Raw genomic sequence first — 21,179 nt, 5'->3', positions numbered from 1 at the left:
ACTTATTTATCCCACATAATTCTCTACCCTAGATTTTCTTTGTTAAAATAAATAGAAGTGATAAATTAAATTCCCCCTATACATTTTCATTTTCAGAATCTGAAAAACAGCAACATGAACTGCTGTGTGGGTGCTTCCTGACAGAAGATTGGTGCTAAAAGAAAGAATCTACAGTCTTCAGCTAGCAGGATTTTGACAATTCTCCAGTTGCCTTGGGAGCTGGGGAGGTTGCTGTCTCTGAGCAGATATTTGCCATTTCCTGCCTGGATGCAAAGCAGTACTTGAATCACATCTGCTACTTTCATACTTGAGGAACCATATTCTTTGCTGTGTAATCAGACATTAAATAAGACAAGCTATTATGTCTAAGAAGCAAAACCAAAAAGGTAAGCTTTAATATAGAGGTAGTATAACTAAGAAAAAGGACTATATAATATGTTGTTATCAAATATGGGAATTTAGTCAGTGTTAAGACATTCATCAAAGTCAGGGAGTTTTTTCTAATTGTTCTCTTATGTGTCTGTAAAGAAGAGAAATTCTGTTCACATCTTCCTAAATAGATATAAGATTACTTTTCTAAAATATAATCCTTCATCCCAAATCAAAGAAGGAATGTCTTCAACATTTGAAAAACATGCGACTTTCTAGTGTTAGGAATTTAAACTAATGGCAGACATGAAAATTCTAGTTTTGCTTCAGAACCATCAATACTAACAACTGCAAGACCTGCTATGGCAGAGAGTTGACTATTCCCTATGCCTCATTTGAGAAATTACACCTCTCTCTAAGCAGAATTCCATCGCCTGAGAAATCAGTATCATTTTAAGAACTACTACTTCGATTAGATTAATAGGTACCACTTTGGTGGGGAAGTAGCAGTGTTCCATGCACTTTTGGCATATAGCCACGCTGGCCACATGAACCCGGAAAATGTCTTCAGACAACGCTGGCTCCCTTAGTCAAGAAACGAAGATGAGCACTTGTTTCCTAGAGTCGGACACAACTAGACAGGAAGCCTTTACCCCCCCCTTTTTTTTTTTTAATTTTAGGAACAATAAATCTTATCAGAAACTGACATCTATATCTGCTTGTTAATATTAATTACAGATTGTATGAGAAGTATGTCTGTCTGCAAAAACATTTTATTTTATTTTATTTTATTTATTTTATTTTATTTTATTTTATTTTATGCAGGTTTTGCAAATGAAAATTGCTGGTGACTTTTCTTTCCTTGATAAGGCTAACATGTATTTTTCATTTCCCTGCCCTCTCTTGGATGCTACTGATAATATGTCAAGATTCAAGGTTCACTATGTATGTTTGAGTTAACATGACATTTGGACAGGTTTTAAAGATCAAAACTAGTACTTTGAATTAGATTCAAACAATGACTAAGAGTCTATTAAGGCTTTTTTGAATATGTGGAAGATGTGTTTGCAGCATTTTGAGTTTAAAGTGGATTGTTTCAACTTTCCTGAAAGTGCCTTGATCTGAATCATTGGCATTCTTATTGACCAGTCCTATTGAATAACTTCCAGCTAAAATGGCTAGATTGAGATCAATTATAGATTCCAAAACTATAGCTGTTCCCGGGCTTCAGAAACATTCTAGGGCTGAGTATATGATTTGGTTGCTCCCACCTCTTCCCAAATTGGCATGAATTGGTTCCCCTCTAAAGTTTTTTGCAGCCATCTTTCCAAGAGGCTGCAGTGGAATAGGTTACAACTGGCTTCATGTGCCCCCCCCCCCCTTTTTCAAATGCACAAGAGGTCTTTCTGCATACTAGGTTTATTTTGCAAAATCTTACAGTAAGATACTGATGTATCTTACAGAACTAGCTCATTTGAAGTATAGATCTGAAGTTGTATTCAGGTCCCTGAATTCCAATGGCTAGGAACAAATTGCTCCGTTGGCTGTGTGCACTACTTCCAGCTGTAAATTGTTACACTATTCATCCTGTGGAAAAAAGATTTTTGGCTCTTCTAGACCAGACATTTGGTTCAAATTACTATTTCCAGTGTCCTTAAAGCTGAATTAGGGTTGAGTTAATAATCTGTGCTATAATGTTTAAAAACAGAACATATGAATTTATATTTTAATAATGTGTATTCTTAAGCTATCAGTGTATTAGCTCTGATTTGTATTGTTTAATTGCTTTATTTACTATTTATTTCTAATTGATTTTTTTCCCCACAGCACAAGTTGTATTGGGTTATAGGTGCAGAAATCCTAATTTTTATGAACCAGCAATGATTTGGTCTTGTTTCAAATATATATTTCAGGTAGAAACAGTCATCTTGTATACTGATGTAATTTCTAATGTTTCAATTCTGTATATTATTTGTGATGGGAAGCTGTAATAAGTCAGGTTTTCTTAGTGAAATTTTTCATATATACACTTAGTGAATGTTAATAACAAGTACTAGACATTGGTTGTAACTGTATGTAACTGAGTACTCTCTTGTTCATACATGCTCACTTTATTCTCTTTTGGGAAAACCATTGTGCAAATTGCAGAAAAGAAGTAAGAAATAGTAAACAAATAATGAGGCAATGTTAATTGCTTATTTTTGTATATAGACCATGTTCATTTGTGATCCCACATACATATTTTTTGTATTTTATTTCTACAAATTCATTCTATTTGCCCTGTTTTTTTACTACTAAATTATAACTTGGAATTGTTCATTCTGATTCCCCTGTCAAATACAATTAGTTTGGTTTTAAATACATATAAGTCCATACTCCACGTTGCATCATACAGTCTAACTGAAGGTTATTTAGGTTCTTGGCTAACAATTCAAAAATTATAAAGTTACACTTACGTTCCCAAGCAACCAACACACTTCTAGCATCATGCACTGTCTTTAAATCAACAAATATGCAATAAATGTTCCCTCTTCTCAGCGACCAAAGAACAAATATATAATGTGTAATACACACTACCCTGACAGGAATTCCAAATTTTGCTTGTGATCAGAATCAGAATTCTACCCACATCTTTCCAGTTATATTTGAAGTTAATCCATCTCTAGTTTTCACATTTACTCTTTTTTTGACATTACACTATTTTTCTTTTAATTAGAAGAACAACAGTGGCATTTTTCCAATCATTGGGCACAGACTTATTCTCACACATGTTAAATAAATTACACAACACTCTATGAAAAAAACTAAATCTGTACATTTACATTTTTCCAGGCATGCAGACTACATCTGCAACCTTACCATTTTTTAATAATTTCACAGTATTTATCCCTTTTCATATTTTTTCTTAGATGTTAACATTTTTAACCTACATTTACTGCTTTCAAAACTGCTCTGTATTTTCTCTGCTTCTTTTAAACATCTCTCTCTTATTCTCTGTTGATAGAATAAGATTATTTGCAGTTTTTTTTTCTGAATATACATTTGTAATGGCAGGGCTGAGTCTAAACATTGGAACTCTTTCCTCTCAAAAACCCTCTGGATTTACACAATCTGGCCCCTTCTTCCTGCTTTGTAATAACTGCTTAGTAGTTACTGCTTATCTTCTCAGAGGACAGAAAAAGAGAATGTAGAAATTCCTTTTCAAATAGCCCCTTCCAAAACCGTTCCTGTTGGAGAAGAAAATACAGGGATGCTCAAATCACAGAAAGCATCTTAAAAGAAACTCCCATAGAACAATGTATGATTCAAAGTGAATCATAAGGATCTGCTGCTAATATAGAACCAGCTCTGATGTGAAGAAGTGGATAAAATAATGTACTAAGCATGTATAAAAAAACATAAATATCATAAACCACAAAGGATCAACTAGTAGGAAATAAACTAAAGAGTGTTGTCCTTAGTTAATTTTCCTCTATTCCTCTAGAGAATAGATTAGCCTTGGAACATATGTTATTCTTCAGTAATCCTGCTTCCTGCAAATTCTTAAATCTGAGGCTGGGGGAAGACAGTAAATCTCACTTGTTTCCAGCCTTTTGTCCAGCAACCTACGCTCAGTTTCTAAAAGAATATTTTTCCCCCTAATTTATAAAAAGGATTAGGTTTGGGAGAGGGGCATCTCCATATATGCCATACCCTGTATGTTTGTGCTTGTGACAAAGGTGGGGCTGATTTGAATGTCTGAGCTGGCAGCTTTGACAGTAAAAGTGGGGACCGGGACTTGTCTACACATTGTTTACAACATTATACAACATCTTTCATTTTTATTTTTTGCAGCAATCATTCTCCTATAAACCTTTCTTTTCTTATCCATATACTCTGACCTCATCATGGCACCAAAACGCAGTAAGAAAGATGATAAAAATAATAGAGATAAAAATACAGTATAAAAATGACACAGCAGCAGTAATCAAAACAGTTGTTGAACAACTGTTGGATTGCCAGATGGTCTGCAGAAGAGCTTGCTTGGTTTGTAGCATCTCCTGAAAGGTAATCAGTAATATGCAATATGTCCAGTGGAAGGCTGTGCCAAATAACTGATACTGCCCCTGAAAAACAGCATTTCTGGGCCTCAATCATTTGATATCCATCTGACATTCAGAGCCTTTCATTGCCTTTGTATCCTTCGCTAATTCTCTCAATCTTACAGCACAAACGATGAGACCAATCATTCTTTTAGATTTATGTTAATCTCTTTGCCATATGTGTATCTTAATAAACTTGTACTTAAACTACATACAGTATTCAGAAAAGACATTTAGTATACACATACCGTAATCATTCTAGATGATACCAATTTGTATTCTCTGACATCTGTATTAGCCCTTTTATAATTAAACATAGATGTTTACTTCCAGTCATGTATTCATCACCTCCACAAGATCAGACCAGTTTCATTCTGATCTATTAATGCTTCCACTTTTAGTTAATGTGTATGCTTGTGATTTGTTCTGGCACAATACCTTTCTATTTTATGACATGTTTTAATGGTCTCTTAATTGTATTTTAATTTGTATTATTTTAGATTTTGAATGACTGTCTTGCTGTCTAGTTTACATGCAATTGTGTTTTATAGCTTATATGAAGTTTTTATTTAATTCTATATCTTTTTATTCAGATTGTATTTTAGTGTATTTCATGATAAAAAATAGCTTCAGCTATTGGGCACTTCAATTAATAAAAATAAAAATTATATAGATATGTAGATATAAAACTAAAATGAATAGAGCATGCCCAAAGCTTATACTTCAGTGTGTTTTCTACTATTTTATTCTCTCATTCTGTAAAATTTATATCCAGCCTTATTAAACATTTTCCAGAGACATATTTAACATTCTTTAAAATGTTAAGCTGCTTCTTAGTTAAAATAGGGTATTCTGCTTCATCCTGTTTCTCTTGCAAATTACCAGTATCTATCTTCATAATGTTCTTCTGTGATCTGTTTTAAAAAATACATGGGTTTACAATCTTCCCAAACACTTTCCGGTAATAATAGTAATTCAGGAGCTGCTAACCATTAGTGTCAGAATATGTTTTAATGTGTATATTGCCATCCTGCAATTTTATTCAGATGAATTCATCTTGCTGCATCACAAATGTTTTAAAAGATGAATTAATTATAAGCTAATGTAGGGTACATTTTTCCCAAGAGTTCTAAAAAAAGGGAGAGATTTGCAATTTTGAAACTGATGTAATCCCAGACTGTCAATTTCTCTTTGGAATATGGTTCAGATTAAGTATCCTTCTAAGTGGTAATCAAACATGTCTTGGCAGCTTTAATGCAAGAAAAGTGATTGATTTGGGACCAACCTGGAATCTACCAAGGACAGCAAAGTAGAAAATCCCTACCTTCATGATTAAGGTGAATTGGGTCTTTCACCAAGTTAGGGAATGGTCTTTCCCTCCCTCTATTCCCTTCTGAAAATCCAATTAGCAAATGATTGGAATAACTTGGTAAATTGAGCAGAATCTTCTTGAACAGAAAGACGAATTCAGTCTTAATCAGTTTGGTTCCAATAACACCACATGGACTGCTGTGATCCAGACACAATTGAATATTGGACCTTGATCCTGTTGACTTTTAGAAGGACATTAAAAACCTGATTGTTTCCTCAAGAATTGGAGCCAGGAAGATGAAGGTCTCTATCTGGAAGACAATAATAATTGTGAATTCCTGATTTCTTATCAAAGGTTGATTATTTCAGTTGAATCCTTTTATCTACTCTACTTTATATAGGTTTATTATAAGCTGATTGTACCCTGTTTCCCCTAAAATAAAACATCCCCTGATAATAAGCCCAATCGGGCTTTTGAGCGCATGTACTAAAATAAGCCCCCCCCTTGAAAATAAGCCCTCCCTGAAAATATTTAAACACATGTGCAACCGGTCCCTGCCATTTCCTCTGGTTTCCTCCACGCACCACAAAATAATAAGACCTCCCCGAAAATAAGGCCAAGCACTTATTTCGGAGTTCAAAAAAATATAAGACGGTCTTATTTTCGGGAAAACACGGTAGCATCCAAGTTGAGCAGCCATATATATGTTATAAGTAGATAAAGTGTTGACCAAGATCACCCTGGGGGTCATTGCATGCATCAAATTATCTGTGTAATTCCAACTAAGCCTGGCACACCGGAAATTGTGAATGACTTCATTAGAACCACCTCTGCGCTAAAGCCATCTAGTAATGTTTATTTGGGACTGCTGCGCAATATTCCTTCAGAAAGCACTGTTCATTTCTACATCCAGACAAAACATCTTTCAGATGGATTATGTTGCAGAAAATAATTGCCAACCAAGATTAGAAGCCCTCCAGAAGTAAGATCCCATTCCCAGGGACAACCCTGGCATATCCCATATCAAAGACTGTGGCTTTGGTGTAGGCAAATCATACACTGGATTTATCTGTAAGTCAATTTTGACTTACAAAATTGACATTTTGTGAGCAGCAGATAAGGGATCCAGGCCATCACACACTGATGGGGCCCCTGATACTCTATTTATTCCACAATCAATAGTCTCCACTGCCCTGAAGACTTTTGTTTAAGGCTTTTAGTTTAGAAAAGTTGTAGACTAGTTTACAAACGTTAGCTGTCATCTTGCCATCCTCAGCTAATGGAATTCCTTGTTAAAATGCATCATTTTTTATAGGCTGAAACATCTTGTTACATTTTGTTTTCTCATTGTAAAAGAACCGAGACTAAATATTTAAAATAATTCAAGCCAAATGAGAGAGCCAGTTTGGTGCAGTAGTTAAGATGCTGGCCTAGAAACCAGGAAACTAGGTTTAGTTCTGTTTTAGGCATAAAACCCAGCTGGGTGACTTTGGGCCAGTCACACTCTTAGCCCAACCCACCTCACAGGGCTTTTGTTGTGGGGAAAATAAGAGTAGGCAGGAATATTAGGTATGTTCTCCAACTTTTTTATAATAAAGGAAAGGCAGGATAATTAAAAAAAAAAAAGATTACAAGTTACATGAGCAGAACAGGAATTTGAAGTGCCTAATTTAGTCTTGTTCAACATATTATTTAAAATAGCTAAATGCAGTCTGACTTTATATATTAACTTTTTCTCTAGTTTTCTTTTAACATATAACTAAGTCACCTGGCACACGCCACTTTTTGAGTTTTCAACAAGCAGATTGTTGAGATTGAGCAGATTGAGGCAAATAGAAAATTTTTTAAAGAAAGTAGCCTGAAAATTTGTATCTTCTTTTATTAGTAACTAAAATAGGGGTTCAGAGTTCATTATACAGTCTGAACACCCTACTAGAGTGTCCCAAGGGTGCTTTTCCAAAAGGCAAGTGGACTTTCTTTGGTCTTCTTTTTTTAAAAAAAAAAAACTCATCCAAGAAGCTTCTTCAGTTCTAAACTGACTGGCGGGGAATGGAAGGATTTATATTTTTTGCAATCATCTGGTTGTTAGCACTCTGAGACTGCAAAGAAAGTAAATTCTTCCATTCTCCACCACTCAATCAGAAATGAAGAAGCTTCTTAGATGAGAAGCAAAATGTTTTCAAAGAAAAAAACCTTTTACCTTTTGGAAACGCACCTTTGGGATAACCATGACATGGATGATTGAGAATCTCCATGAATAGGCAACCTACTTGAGTATTTTGAGTATAGTAGTTTATTGAACAGACTCTAGAGTCCTGTATGAAAGAAAGAAACAATGTAAATATTGTAACAAGTTACAAAAGATGTGGATGAGGTTCCAGCAACAGAAAATTTTTGAGGATAGTTTTTTTTTGTTAAGTTTGATATTTTTATTTAGTAAGTAGTTCAGAACTCAAATTCTTTTCTTTGGCTATTTTACCAAAAGGAACACGTGGAGGTAAATTCCAAAGTGAGGCCTTGGGAGATAGTTCGTAGAATCCAGGCGTCCGTGGTGGAGAGTTCCACTTATAGTAAAACGACTGGAGTCTGCCACCAATGGGTGGTAGAGATGGCGAGTCACTTACCTGATGGAAAGAACGGGATCCAGCACCACAGAAGGGATGTTTGAAGGTGGTAGAACGTCTGCCTCAGTCACGGAAGGCGGCCCGGTCAGATGACGGGTAATATTGTTGAGATGCATATTGTGGAAAATAGGACCCACTGGGCCCTGAGTCTGCCCGAAAGGGCTGCTGGCCGTAAGGTGAGAACCTGCGATCCGACCGTCGATAGGATGAGAGGAGCACTTTCTTTTTATCACGACCTTCCACCAAGATAGGGTCCAGAGCCGCTCCAAAAAGGGAAGATCCTTTATAGGGAGCAGCGGTAAGCCACCATTTGGACTTTGAGTCAGCTCTCCAATGACGAAGCCACAAGAGGCGTCGAGAAGTCACAATAGATGCCAGCGCTCGGGAGGCAAACTTTGCCGCATCAAGGGAAGCATCGGCCGAATACTCCGCAGCAGCTAAGAGTTTGGTCACATCTTGATGAAGTCGCACCTCCTCCGGAGGCAATCTGTCCTGCAGCTGACAAAGCCATATTAGGGAGGCCCTGTTAAAAAAGGATGCCGAAGTCGCTGCCCTAATAGCCCAGGCTGCTGCTTGGTGGGTTTTACGAAAGGACATCTCTGCACGTTTATCCTGCATTCTAAGACCTTCGCCCACATCACCTGTAAGAACTGAAGATGAAGTGAGAGTAGCTACAGAGTCATCTACAGCTGGCAATTGCAACAAGGCATCTAGTTCTGGAGCAGAACAATACATTCGTTTATCATGGTAGGTAGGACCTGAAAGAGACCCTGGACGTTCCCATGGCCTTTCAATCACCTGGGAGAAGAGATCTGGACAAGGCACAAAGTCCTGATCCGGCTTGGGTAACATGAACAAGGAATCATTAGGATTAACCTGATCCTGAGATTGAGAAGAAGGGTCAAGGGTTTTGCCCATACTTGTGGCCACCTTAGCCTTATGTAAAAGAGATTTAAATAGGGAAGGTCTGAATAAACCTGGAAAGGCAGGCTTATCTGGTGTCATGTCCTCGTCCTCAGAAAGTTCAAAGTCATCAACATAATCATCGTCTTGTACATGCTCATCGAACTGGTGATATACCTGCCTCGAAGGAGGAGAGTGAGCAGTAGGCGCAGATGAAGACGTGCTAGCGCCAGTGCTAGATGGCTGTAAAAGGGTCTGTTGTTGCAACTCCACTCAAAATATACGAGTGATTGCTTGTGAAACCAGTGACTGGAAGTCCAAGGGCTGTCCCACATTCTGGCAATCTCCGGTACGGATGCTGTCTGCATTGGGGAAAATTGTGGCCTCTGGAACCGTCTGCGACATCTGAGATGATACAGATGACTGAGGTAAGGGCGCCCCATGAACATAAGGTAAACCCTGCTCACGAGGAACAAGAATAAAGTCACCTTGAGGCCAAGTCACCAAATCAGGGCCCTGAGAATTGGAGTTAGGGGAAGGAGGTTGCTGGGCCACCGGGACATCAGTAGACAATTCTAGGGAAGGCTGAAATTGAGTTAAATGTTTTGCTTTATTAAACTGGCATTCTAAAGCATTATGTCTACGCAAGGCATCCTTGTCAATTGTGACAGTCTTTTTAAGAGACTTGGACTTGGACTTGCCTGCTTCATCCAAATGCTTAGTTTTAGACTTCCTTTTCCCTGAGGATTTGGGAGGAGAAGGTCTAGGAGGAGAGGCCTCCTGCTCCATATCTGAAGACAAAGGCGAATTTGCCGTTGTTCTGAGGGTTGACTAGGAGAAGTCAGGAAAGGTACAATAAGGTTCACACTATGCCAAAACCCCAAAAGGTAAGTAAAGGGTTTTTTTTTTTTATTTTGTTTTTTGTTTTTTTTAACTTTCCTTATATGAAGCCGAAATCCAGACAAGGAAGAGGCAGGCTGGAGGAAAGTCTGTGCCCTCAACACCACGCTTCGCTGAAAGGCTGAGGCTGCTGTCAAAGAAGAGCCTCAGAAAAAGATGGGCTGTCAAAGTCTGTATGAAAAAAATGGTGGGCGTTAACAATTCCCTGTCAGCGGAGCCGCCCTTTTAAGGCAAGGAGGCTAGGCACAGAGGCTGCTTCCTGACAAGCCGCAAACGAAAGAATGCTGGCCGGTGCTGACTCTCGCTCCTGTCAGCCGGCAATGAAAGCCTCCAGACAGAAAATGGCAGGAACTGTCAACCGCCGCGAAGCTACATCCAAGCTCCACAGAGTATGCCTTCAATTGACAGGGACTCCGTTGCTGCAAATCAATCCCGGAAAGTTGCGAGGGTGGAGATTGTACCGGCACGCCGGAAAACCCGCTCTCTCACCCGCGGCAATAAAGCAAGAGGTGCCCAAAGGCAAACCTCTGCAAGCTGTCAAAAAAGGTTAAAAACAAAATGGCGAATCAGCGGCTAGCGTCCCGGAGCCCCAGGAGCGCTAACTCACTGATGACAGCTGTCAAACTCCCCCCCGGCGCATAGCTCTCCGACTCAATCGCCAAAATTTAAAGTAATTTAAGAAAATTTTAAAAAATGTACGAAATGAAGGCAAGATACCAGAAAAATGCACAAATGTAGTAGACAAAAGGCACTCAGGTCTGAAGCCAATCACTGAGTGAAAAGACTGACAGGATAGAGACAAGGGGGCGAAAGCGGAGCTGCAGAGCAAAATTATTGGCACTCAGCAAAACCAATCACAGTGAAGGAACCCAGGAGTAGGATTGCCAGAACAGCGAGTCAGGAAAATATGTGTACATAGAAGAATATCTGGGGCTCAGGTTTGAAAAAGAGTTGCAATCCTTACAAATAATTTCTGTGGGGATTGAATGGACTAGTATCTTTAAGAATTTGATCAGGAAAATAGCTTTTGAGAGGTGTCGGTATGAAACTTGCAAGTGCTATACTTGACCTTAGCCAAAAGGCTGAGAAACAAATGAAAATTGAAACAATCCACTTATGTTTAAGTCCTGAGAGAATTTTTCTGACATGTGTACAGTAAATGTGTTAATATTGGACATTTGTCTGAAAAGGCTTTCTGTTTCAGCCTGATATAAATAGCCCTCTGAAGGTAGTTATTTTGTTTTCCAGGTTATCCTCTTTTAAATCTAGTAATAGAATTTGCAGCTCCCTAATGTGTCATGTTCCTTTCTGTAACTTGTAATAAGTAGATCCAATTGTAATTTGATGGAATTGGAAACTGTTTTCAAGTATAGTTTTGCTCTGAGTTGCAACGGAATAGTCTTGATAAGTTACAAAGACAAGCAGTTTAGATTGTAAAAAAATGCTAATTTTGTATTATTTGTGATTAACTTAAAAGCATACATTTATTTATAACGAAAACCAAAAATGGTTCCAATCCCATGTGTCAATCAATAAACCCATGGTGTCACTTCAGCCTCTAAAGGACAATACAAAATACTTTCACTTTTAATAACTAGCAGAAAACCAGTACTTTGAGGTCAATATACCACCAACCCTGCTACTCAGGTGTGAAGCTACTAGGCCAGAAGTAAAAACAGATAGTTGGCCCCTCCTTCACTGTATTGGCATATCTACCGTTGCCTATCCTATCCTACCAAAATCAGGATACGCTTCCCCCTTATCTGAAATCCCCCCCCCCATATAATATGAAATATTTTTGGCTACTTTCTGCACAGTTACAGAACCTACAGACCGCCAGGAATATGGCAAAGCCATTCATATGCACCCAACCATACACCCACCACTTTTCTACTGTCATCCTAATTCCTCCCTTCAAGTGTTCCTCTTGCAAGGATAACCTTATTAATGTACCCTGCCATAGCCCCTGACATCTCACTATGAGTGGAGGACCCCCTCAAACTGCTGACCCAATTCACCTCTTCTGCTGCCCACAAGACAGCGTCATGCGCTTGGGTCATTCTATTGATAGAATTCTCAGAGGGAGTCCAATGTTACCAGGAGTCTCAACCTGAGCTGTAAACAACTCTAGCATTTCAGTTGCTAAGCCCATGAAGCCCCCACTAGACTTAGGGCATTATATCTTGACCCTGTTGTCCCATTCTTAAAATGCGTAGAAGTAAATCAAGCTGCACTGACACCCAGCCACAGTCCAACAGGAATTACCCAGGACAGGAAATTGCTAGTAATTTTCCTCCAGTTTCAAATTCTTGAACCTGAAGCTTGCATTCCATCATGGTGAAGCACCATGAATTGGATTTCCTGATGGGCATTCTTACTCTCTTCCAAATCTGCAATATCTATCCAAGGCACTGCTTCACCAAATACCACTTTACCTCATCCACACTGGCAAATTCGACCAGCTCCAGTCTGTTAAAGACCCTCAGCTCTATCCAAAGTCACCACTCCTACATCTATTATTCTCTCCACCCGCAACTACCAGTTCCTTTTGGAAATATTTTGAAAGATGCTGTTTAGTGCCATTTAAAAAAAAAAATACTCCAAAAATACTCTGACTCCAATTTCTGACAAAAGGGTGAATTTTATGTAATCTTATTTTTCTGAGAGCAGTTGTGTTTTATATTATGTCGTTAACTGCAATTAATTTGCCTACTCCACATTTGTTTTATGGAACAACGGGTTTGGTTACATTTAGGTTTTTATCTTCCCTTGTTGAAAAAGAAATGAGCTTATGGAAAAAGCAACTGCAAAAACCACACTACAATGTTGACTTAGCCATGACTATAGTTCATGGAACAATGAAAAGCATGGTCCATCTTTTAAAAAGGAATTTGCAGCTAAAGTTTTTTTTTATTAGCAATAACTTTTGTGTTGCATCAGAATTTCTCACTTAGAAGAGTTTCAGTATTTGTTTTCAGCTGCGTAGGAAAGCTGCTACAAAGAAAAATAGCTGTCCATCTTGCAGTTCTTGTTGAATTTAGGGTTGCATAAATGTATATCTATAAATATTGCTCACTCTTTTAAAACTAATCTCCCTGAAATGAAGATTTAAAATTTCTAAAAATTTCTAGAATTCTAAACAAATGTAACCCCATAGGTTCAAATTCCCTTTTTTTTTCCTTCCTAAAGAGAGAATATATTTGCACATAAGTTGCAGAATTCGGTAGAACAACAAAAAGTCAGCAAATGCAGTTCCATTTTATACAGGTTGTCCTCGATTTACAACAGTTCATTTAGTGACCATTCAAAGTTACAACATCACTGAAAAAAGTGACTTATGACCATTTTTCAGTTACAACCTTTGTAGCATCCCCATGATCACGTGATCAAAATTCAGATGCTTGGCAACTGGATCATACTTATAACTAAGTTCATGTGATCCCCTTTTTGCAAACTTTTGACGTGCAAAGTCAGTGGGGAAGATTCACTTTACAACCATGTTGTTAACTTAATAACTGCAGTGATTCACTTAACAAGCAAGAAAGGTCGTAAAATGGGGCAACACTTAACAAATGTCTCACTTAACAACCAATTTCGGTCTCAATTGTGGTCATATGTTGAGGACTTCCTGTATAAGTGACTTATACTGGGTCTTCTTTTCAATCAGAACTAATGTTTAATATTGTTTCCTTAGCAATTAATGTAAGTCCTAAGAATCTTAGTTTATTAAGAAAAATGTTGATTTTTCATGCTACAGATTATTGTATAAATGCAATTGGCAATGGGAATAATTTTTTTTCTTTGACACTTAGTTCCAAAGTATCACTGAAGTTCAGTATGACTGCCAAGATGCCTTGCTTGTCTCTTGAGTCTTTCATGCTGTTAGCAATAGTTAATCATATAAGCAGCTAACGTTATATGGACATCTGAATGTAAAATTTAATAGATTACTATGAGAGAATGAATCCTTCAGGGCCTCTAGTGCCTAAGTTGTATATAGGAAATAAATTGGACAAGGCCACATGCCAAACCTATGCCCTCAGAAAGCCTTATATTAACAAGACTACTCTCCACAATGGGAACCAGAAAGCTGTTTAAAAGATAAAGGATGCAAATCTAATTACAGATAGTCCTTGACTTACAACCTTTCAACTAGTGACCATTCAAAGTTACAATGACACTGAAAAAACTGACTTGTGGCCATTTTTCACACTTAGAACTGTTGCAGCATCCCCAGGTTACATGATCAAAATTTGGACACTTGCAACTGGCGTGTATTTATGAGAGTCGTAGTGTCCCCAGGGTCATGTGATCACCTTTTGCGATCTTTTGACAAGCAAAGTCAATGGGGAAGCCAGGTTTATAGAAACCTTCATACTACTATACAGATTTTAATGAATTTTCTGGACATAGTAGGCCATTAGCTGTAATTCCAACTAATGAATCTTTCCCATTTTCCTTATATTTGGCCTCAGAGCCATAGAGGGCTGGGGATAGAGTGGCGGTGGGGGCCTCCCAAGAGATGATTATGATTTTGATCTTAAAGTATTTTGTGATAAGCCTTTTCAGTTAGTTCTTGAAGAGTTTGTTGAATAATGAACTGAAAAGAAGGTGCTTGAATTTCTAGCAATTCCTACTTAGGTATGATTAATTAAGTGAAGTTTCTCTTCTGTGGTATAAAATTACCCCCAATTATTATTTCTGTGCTATTTTCTATGGAGTGCTGCTACTGAGTAATTGGGAAATAAACAGGATGACTAAATAGTCATCCTATTTAGCAAGCATCTCTTGGCAAGCAACATGGGCTTTCCTCACTTTGTCAGGTTGCTCTGTCTTTTATGGAAAGACAGAGCAACCAAAGAGCAAAGATTTAGTTCATGGTTGACCTGATGGAGGTGCATGGTTAGGTTTTCATGGTCATTGTGAAGTCTCAGAAGTAGACTTGCATCCAAAAATCCACAGCAATGTGCAGGACAGAGAAGATTTAAAATCCCAATAACTCACTATGTAGGACAAGACACTGCACATCGTCACATCTCCTGCATCTTCCTATATATTACAAGATTATATTATGAACAAATTCTGTGTAGCCTACGGCAGCAGTTTTCAAACTACAATCTTTGAAGAAAAATGTTAAGGGCCATTTTAAATACTAGCTTTTCCGGTGTTCCGTCCATTCTTCTCAGAACAGAGAAAATGGCATGAGCTATGGAAGAAGGAAGAGCTCACTGTTTTTTCTCCATAGGTTCTTTTTTTATAGATAAAAATTCCACACTTACCCCCACACTGTGCTCACATCTTGAGATCTGTACCTTGGCAACCACATATGGAAAGTTATATAAATAGTTTGCCATATACAATGTTTTCTTTTGCAATTTTAATAATGCTGACATGGTAGGTTGGTGGGATCACCTGTAACCATAGTTCATGTTAAATTTATAAGACCATAACTATACTATGTCTTATAAATTTAACATGATTACAAATTAATATGCAGTCTGTTTTCTAGCATACTAAATTAGAAGTAAGCAAAAATGTCACTGTACCTTGATGACATTATTATTGATAGAAGATTCCATTTTGGGGTTTCATCTTAATAAGGAGCTTGGGAAAAAGGCTTGGGAACAGCTGACTGAACTCTTTCTAACACCAATTATTTCTTAAGGTTTATTTACTAAAATAGTGTCAGAATAATTGGTTACTTCAATGCAGTCAGCAAGTAACAAATACAGTCAGGTCCAGAAATATTGGGACATCGACATTGGCTCTATAAACCACCTCAATTGAGTTGGAATGAAACAAACACAATGTGCGTTAACTGCAGACTGTCAGCTTTAATTTGAGGGTATGTACATCCAACTCAGGTGAACGGTGTAGGACTTACAGCAGTTTGTATATGTGCCTCCCACTTGTTAAGGGACCAAAAGTAATGGGACAATTGGCTTCTCAGCGGTTCCATGGCCAGGTGTGTGATATTCCCTCATTACCCCAATTACAATGTGCAGATAAAAGGCCCAGAGTTCATTTCAAGTGTGCTATTTTCATTTGGAATCTGTTGCTGTCAACTCAAGATGAGATCCAAAGAGCTGTCACTATCAGTGAAGCAAGCCATCATTAGGCTGAAGAAACAAAACAAACCCATCAGAGAGATAGTAAGAACATTAGGCGTGGCCAAAACAACTGTTTGAAACATTCTCAAAAAGAAGGAATGCACCGGTGAGCTCAGCAACACCAAAAGACCTGGGAGACCATGGAAAACAAGTGTGGTGGATGACCGAAGAATTCTTTCCCTGGTGAAGAAAACACCCTTCACAACAGTTGGCCAGATCAAGAATACTCTCCAGGAGGTAGGTGTATGTGTGTCAAAGTCAACAATCAAGAGAAGACTTCACCAGAGTGAATACAGAGGGTTCACCACAAGATGTAAACCATTGGTGAGCTTCAAAAATAGGAAGGCCAGATTAGAGTTTGCCAAACAACATCTAACAAAGCCTTCACAGTTCTGGAACAAGATCCTATGGACAGATGAGACCAAGATCAACTTGTACCAGAGTGATGGGAAGAGAAGAGTATAGAGAAGGAAAGGAATTGCTCATGATCCTAAGCATACCACCTCATCAGTGAAGCATGGTGGTGGTAGTGTCATGGCGTGGGCATGTATGGCTGCCAATGGAACTGGTTCTCTTGTATTTATTGATGATGTGACTGCTGACAAAAGCAGCAGGATGAATTATGAAGTGTTTTGGGCAATATTATCTGCTCACATTCAGCCAAATGCTGCAGAACTCATTGGACGGCACTTCACAGTGCAGATGGGCACTGACCCAAAACATACTGCAAAAGCAACCAAAGAGTTTTTGAAGGGACAGAAGTGAAATGTTATGCAATGGCCAAGTCAATCACCTGACCTGAATCCCATTGAGCATGCATTTCACTTGCTGAAGACAAAACTGAAGGGAAAATGCCCCAAGAACAAGCAGGAACTGAAGACAGTTGCAGTAGAGGCCTGGCAGAGCATCACCAGGGATGAAACCCAGCGTCTGGTGATGTCTATGTGTTCCAAACTTCAGGCTGTGATTGACTGCAAAGGATTTGCAACCAAGTATTAAGAAGGGAAAGTTTGATTTATGATTATTATTCTGTCCCATTACTTTTGGTCCCTTAACAAGTGGGAGGCACATATGCAAACTGCTGTAAGTCCTACACCGTTCACCTGAGTTGGATGTACAAACCCTCAAATTAAAGCTGACAGTCTGCAGTTAACGCACATTGTGTTTGTTTCATTCCAACTCCATTGTGGTGGTTTATAGAGCCAAAGATGTTAGAATTGTGTCGATGTCCCAATATTTCTGGACCTGACTGTATATTGTTGCTATGGTGAATAGGTTGTTCCTAGTATTTTAGTTATTTTAATAATTATTTTGGTATTTAGGAAACATGATTGAATGATAATCTGAATGTGAATTACTTGTGGTAACTGCCTGCATATGCTTATCTAATAAAGAGATGTTATGCCTGGCTGGGGAATTCTGGGAGTTGAAGTCAATAAGTCTTAAAGTTGCCAAGATTGGAAACCCCTGTTTTAAAGCAATAAAATACATGCTTGACCTCTTAATTCTGAAGTCATTATGGTACAAATGTATTTTTGTGAAAAGAGGACTGTTAAATCAATGTTAGCAAACAAGTTGAGATTTGTTTAATGATCTAAGAGGAATAAGTAATTGATTTCGCCAAACTGCTTTTTCAACTATTTCTTTGTAAAGGAAAAATACCTCAAGTCGTTATTGGAGAGAATAAGGTTATTATGCAAATTAATATTCCATTATTCCTCATGCAATATTTCACTGAATTCCTCATGCAATTCAAAAGACAGAGCAATGTCTGTTAAAATTAAAAGAGTCATCAAACTAATGCATCTCTGGATAACCATTGAAAGAAAGGTGAATATTACATGTTTACTTCCTGGTTGAACTTTGAATTTCAGATCTGGAGACTTTAAAGAATTTTCAGATAAAATATCTCAAGTTACATTTGCTGTACTACTGATTTCTGCATCACCAACTAGATATTTAAGTCATCAAGTAACTCATTTGCTGCTAGATCTAAAACTGATAAAAGGATAGACCTGTAATATCCCTATTTGGTGGCATGTATAAAAGCAGAATATCTAATCATTTTTCATGAAAATTATAATAACTAGTAGACGTAATAATGCATTACAGAAATCCTGCACTTTATATAACCAAAAGAGAGAGGCAATATTCAATATAAAATAAAATCTTGAAGCTGAAGTGGATTCTTGTTCGTAGATTTGGTATCTTATTTTTTGTATTAGCAAAGAGCAGAAAAAAATGTATCCAGTTTCCATAATTGATTTTATATTGCCAATTTGAAAAGGAGCAATTCATTCATTGCTTTTGTGATTCTTCTGGGAGTTTTTCTTTTAGGGTTGCTAATGTAAAAGAATTTCAATATATTCCCAAAAATAAATGGGTTAGGAAAGAAACAGAACTAGTGTGTCTCTTGATAAACTGCACTGTCAATCTAATATTCTGGCTATGAGTTTCAAACAAAGATAGTGGATTCCAGTTGATTGTTAGACATGGCACTGCTTTAAATGTTGAATTCTGATCTTAGTTGAGTGGGCCAGTGTCATCTTTGAGGTAGAGAAGGGTATCTACCTCAGGGGTAAAATTTATACTTCTGCTACATAGCTTATTATTTTTTGTGAGCTGGGAAGAGCATAGTAGAACTGGGTATGGAATCAATGGAGATCAGTTAAAAATCCAGTCATTTTTTATCCAGCAATCCTGAAAGTAAGAACTGATTCCACACTGCTATTAACAATGACCTCAGCTATATCAGCATTGGAGGATGAGTTTTTCCCAAACAATCAACTAATGACTAATCAGCCTTGGAACATAGAATAGCCAAGAAATGTTTACAGCTAGCAGGAAACACAGCTTGCTATAATTCTGGTCTAAAAATAGAATTACCCTGAAAATTATGTAGAATCTAGTGATAGACATTAAGAAGAACTTCAGTATGCCTCGGGACATAGAAGTCTGAATTTCTGACTTTGAAAACTATTCAGTTAATACTTTTCTAGTGCACATTTTAATATTTGACTAGTTTTGCAATATTGCCAGAACTGTTTGTTTCAGAAGTCTGCTTCAAAAAAGTATGTACTAATGCTGTGGTGCTCAGCAGGTGAAACTGATACGCTTTCTGCCTCTCCCAAGGGGGTGTGCCTACAAATTATTGCTTTCAGGGATTGGATGAGTTATTCTAGCATAATTTCCAGCCTATATTTATATGATTCTGCACAGAACGATCTATAACTGCAGCTACTCTCTGAACTTAAATTTCTTCCTTGTTGAATTCTGAACATTCATTTCTTTCTGACTCTTCAGATTTGTCAGGATTTATTTTTGATGTGCAGTCAAACACCGTGATGGCCCAAGGAGGTACCTTTGAAAATATGAAAGAGAAGGTAAGTAATATCTTAACAGTTACTTCATTAAGAGCTGAAAATAGCATAATATTGTTTTGAAAGTCAGAAAGTATGATGATTCCCTTGAAGTATGAATAGAGCATACAGGGAAATTTTCAATTTACAATAAGTTCTTAACTTTTATTGTAACCCTTTTGCTGTTGGAAGTGGTATCTTCCACAATTGCAACCATTGATTGACAGATAGCTTGTCTTAGAATAACAGAATTGGAAAGGACCTTGGAGGTCTTCTAGTCCAACCCCCTGCTCAGGCAGGAGACCCTATAAATTTCAGACAAATGGTTGTCCAATCTCTTCTTTAAAACTTCCAGTGTTGGAGCATTCACAACTTCTGGAGGCAAGTCGTTCCACTGATTAATTTCTCTTTTGTTCTAGGTTGCTTCTCTCCTTGATTAATCTCCATCCATTGCTTCTTGTGCTGCCTCTTGTTGTCTCATGGCTGAACATTTGTTTTTCCTCTTCTTTTTTAAGCTGGTATTGATTTGGGGACAAGCTTTTCTGGTCAGACTGTTTCAGAGCATATTTGCTTTTCAGTGACATCTTAACCAGTGAAAGCTGGAAGGCTTTACTCATGCTGTGGGCTCATATTGCTTGCAGCTCTAATGTAAGAGTTTGAAATGGGTTTAACACCACACACAGGCTGCCAGAGGAAAAATGAATGGGCTGTTCCCAGAGTAAAAACGAAACTGACTTCAGTTTAGGAGAACAGAAACTTAATTTTTCTCCTGTATTGGCAGTTGCACATATTTGTCTGGGAAGTGGCTAACGTGTGACCTGCATATCTCATTTTTCTAGATTAGTGCTGTGAGAGCGATAGTCCCTAACCGCAGCAACAATGAGATTATCCTAGTGCTGCAACACTTTGATAATTGTGTAGATCGAACTGTACAGGCTTTCATGGAAGGTAAGTTCTTAGTTCCTACCTGAGATGTTTTCTGGCAGGACTCAAAAAATAAATATGATGAAAAAAAGCAATGGGTTGTCATTTAACATGTAATCTTACTATAATGCAATTACAGAATACTAAATAACTATTGAAATATATTTATATATTCCTTCATTTTCTGATACTGTGGTGTTTCAAGATATGTAACTAAGGCACAGGACTTATTTGTATTGTATGATACTTGGAGTATATAAGACTTAACCTCTCTACATCAAAGTTAGTTATGAAGGAAATAGAAAATGTCTGCCCTTTTTATTAAATAATTTCTAAATTCTATTTTCGTTGTTGAAGACTAAAAATGGCTACCTGGGGTGAAGAAAAATGAGCGGTGCGCTCAGTTAAAATTCCACTTTAGACATTGAGTTCTATGTTCTCCAGTAGCAAAGCACATTCACAAGTTTTCTCCATAACTTATTTACACATGTTCATAGGAACTCATGGAAACTGAAATTTTCCTTGCCTAATGAAAGACTCAGCAGGAACTACTTAGGAAGTTTATTTGCTGCCTTTGGAAGCTCTGAGTGTTGCCC

At 37.7% G+C, this 21,179-nt stretch overlaps 1 protein-coding gene across 4 annotated transcripts in view; it reads left to right on the top strand.

The window, feature by feature from the left end:
- The window catches only part of SPATS2 (spermatogenesis associated serine rich 2), a 59,311-nt gene that overhangs the window by 17,489 nt on the left and 20,643 nt on the right, over positions 1–21,179 (top strand). For all 4 annotated transcript variants that reach the window (XM_060688840.2, XM_034412550.3, XM_087886973.1 and 1 more), the window contains exons 2-4: positions 97–386; positions 19,604–19,683; positions 20,499–20,607. In XM_060688840.2, coding sequence (XP_060544823.2) covers positions 362–386; positions 19,604–19,683; positions 20,499–20,607 — 214 coding nt within the window. In that variant the 5' untranslated portion in view covers positions 97–361. The remainder of the gene's footprint in view (positions 1–96; positions 387–19,603; positions 19,684–20,498; positions 20,608–21,179) is intronic.

The sequence above is a fragment of the Pantherophis guttatus genome, chromosome 2 (genome assembly GCF_059756535.1).
Source record: "Pantherophis guttatus breed Tessera chromosome 2, ASM5975653v1, whole genome shotgun sequence".
Taxonomy (NCBI): Eukaryota; Metazoa; Chordata; class Lepidosauria; order Squamata; family Colubridae; genus Pantherophis; species Pantherophis guttatus.
The sequence above is the reverse complement of the archived record's forward strand: the minus strand, read 5'-3'. Positions and strand labels throughout refer to the sequence as shown.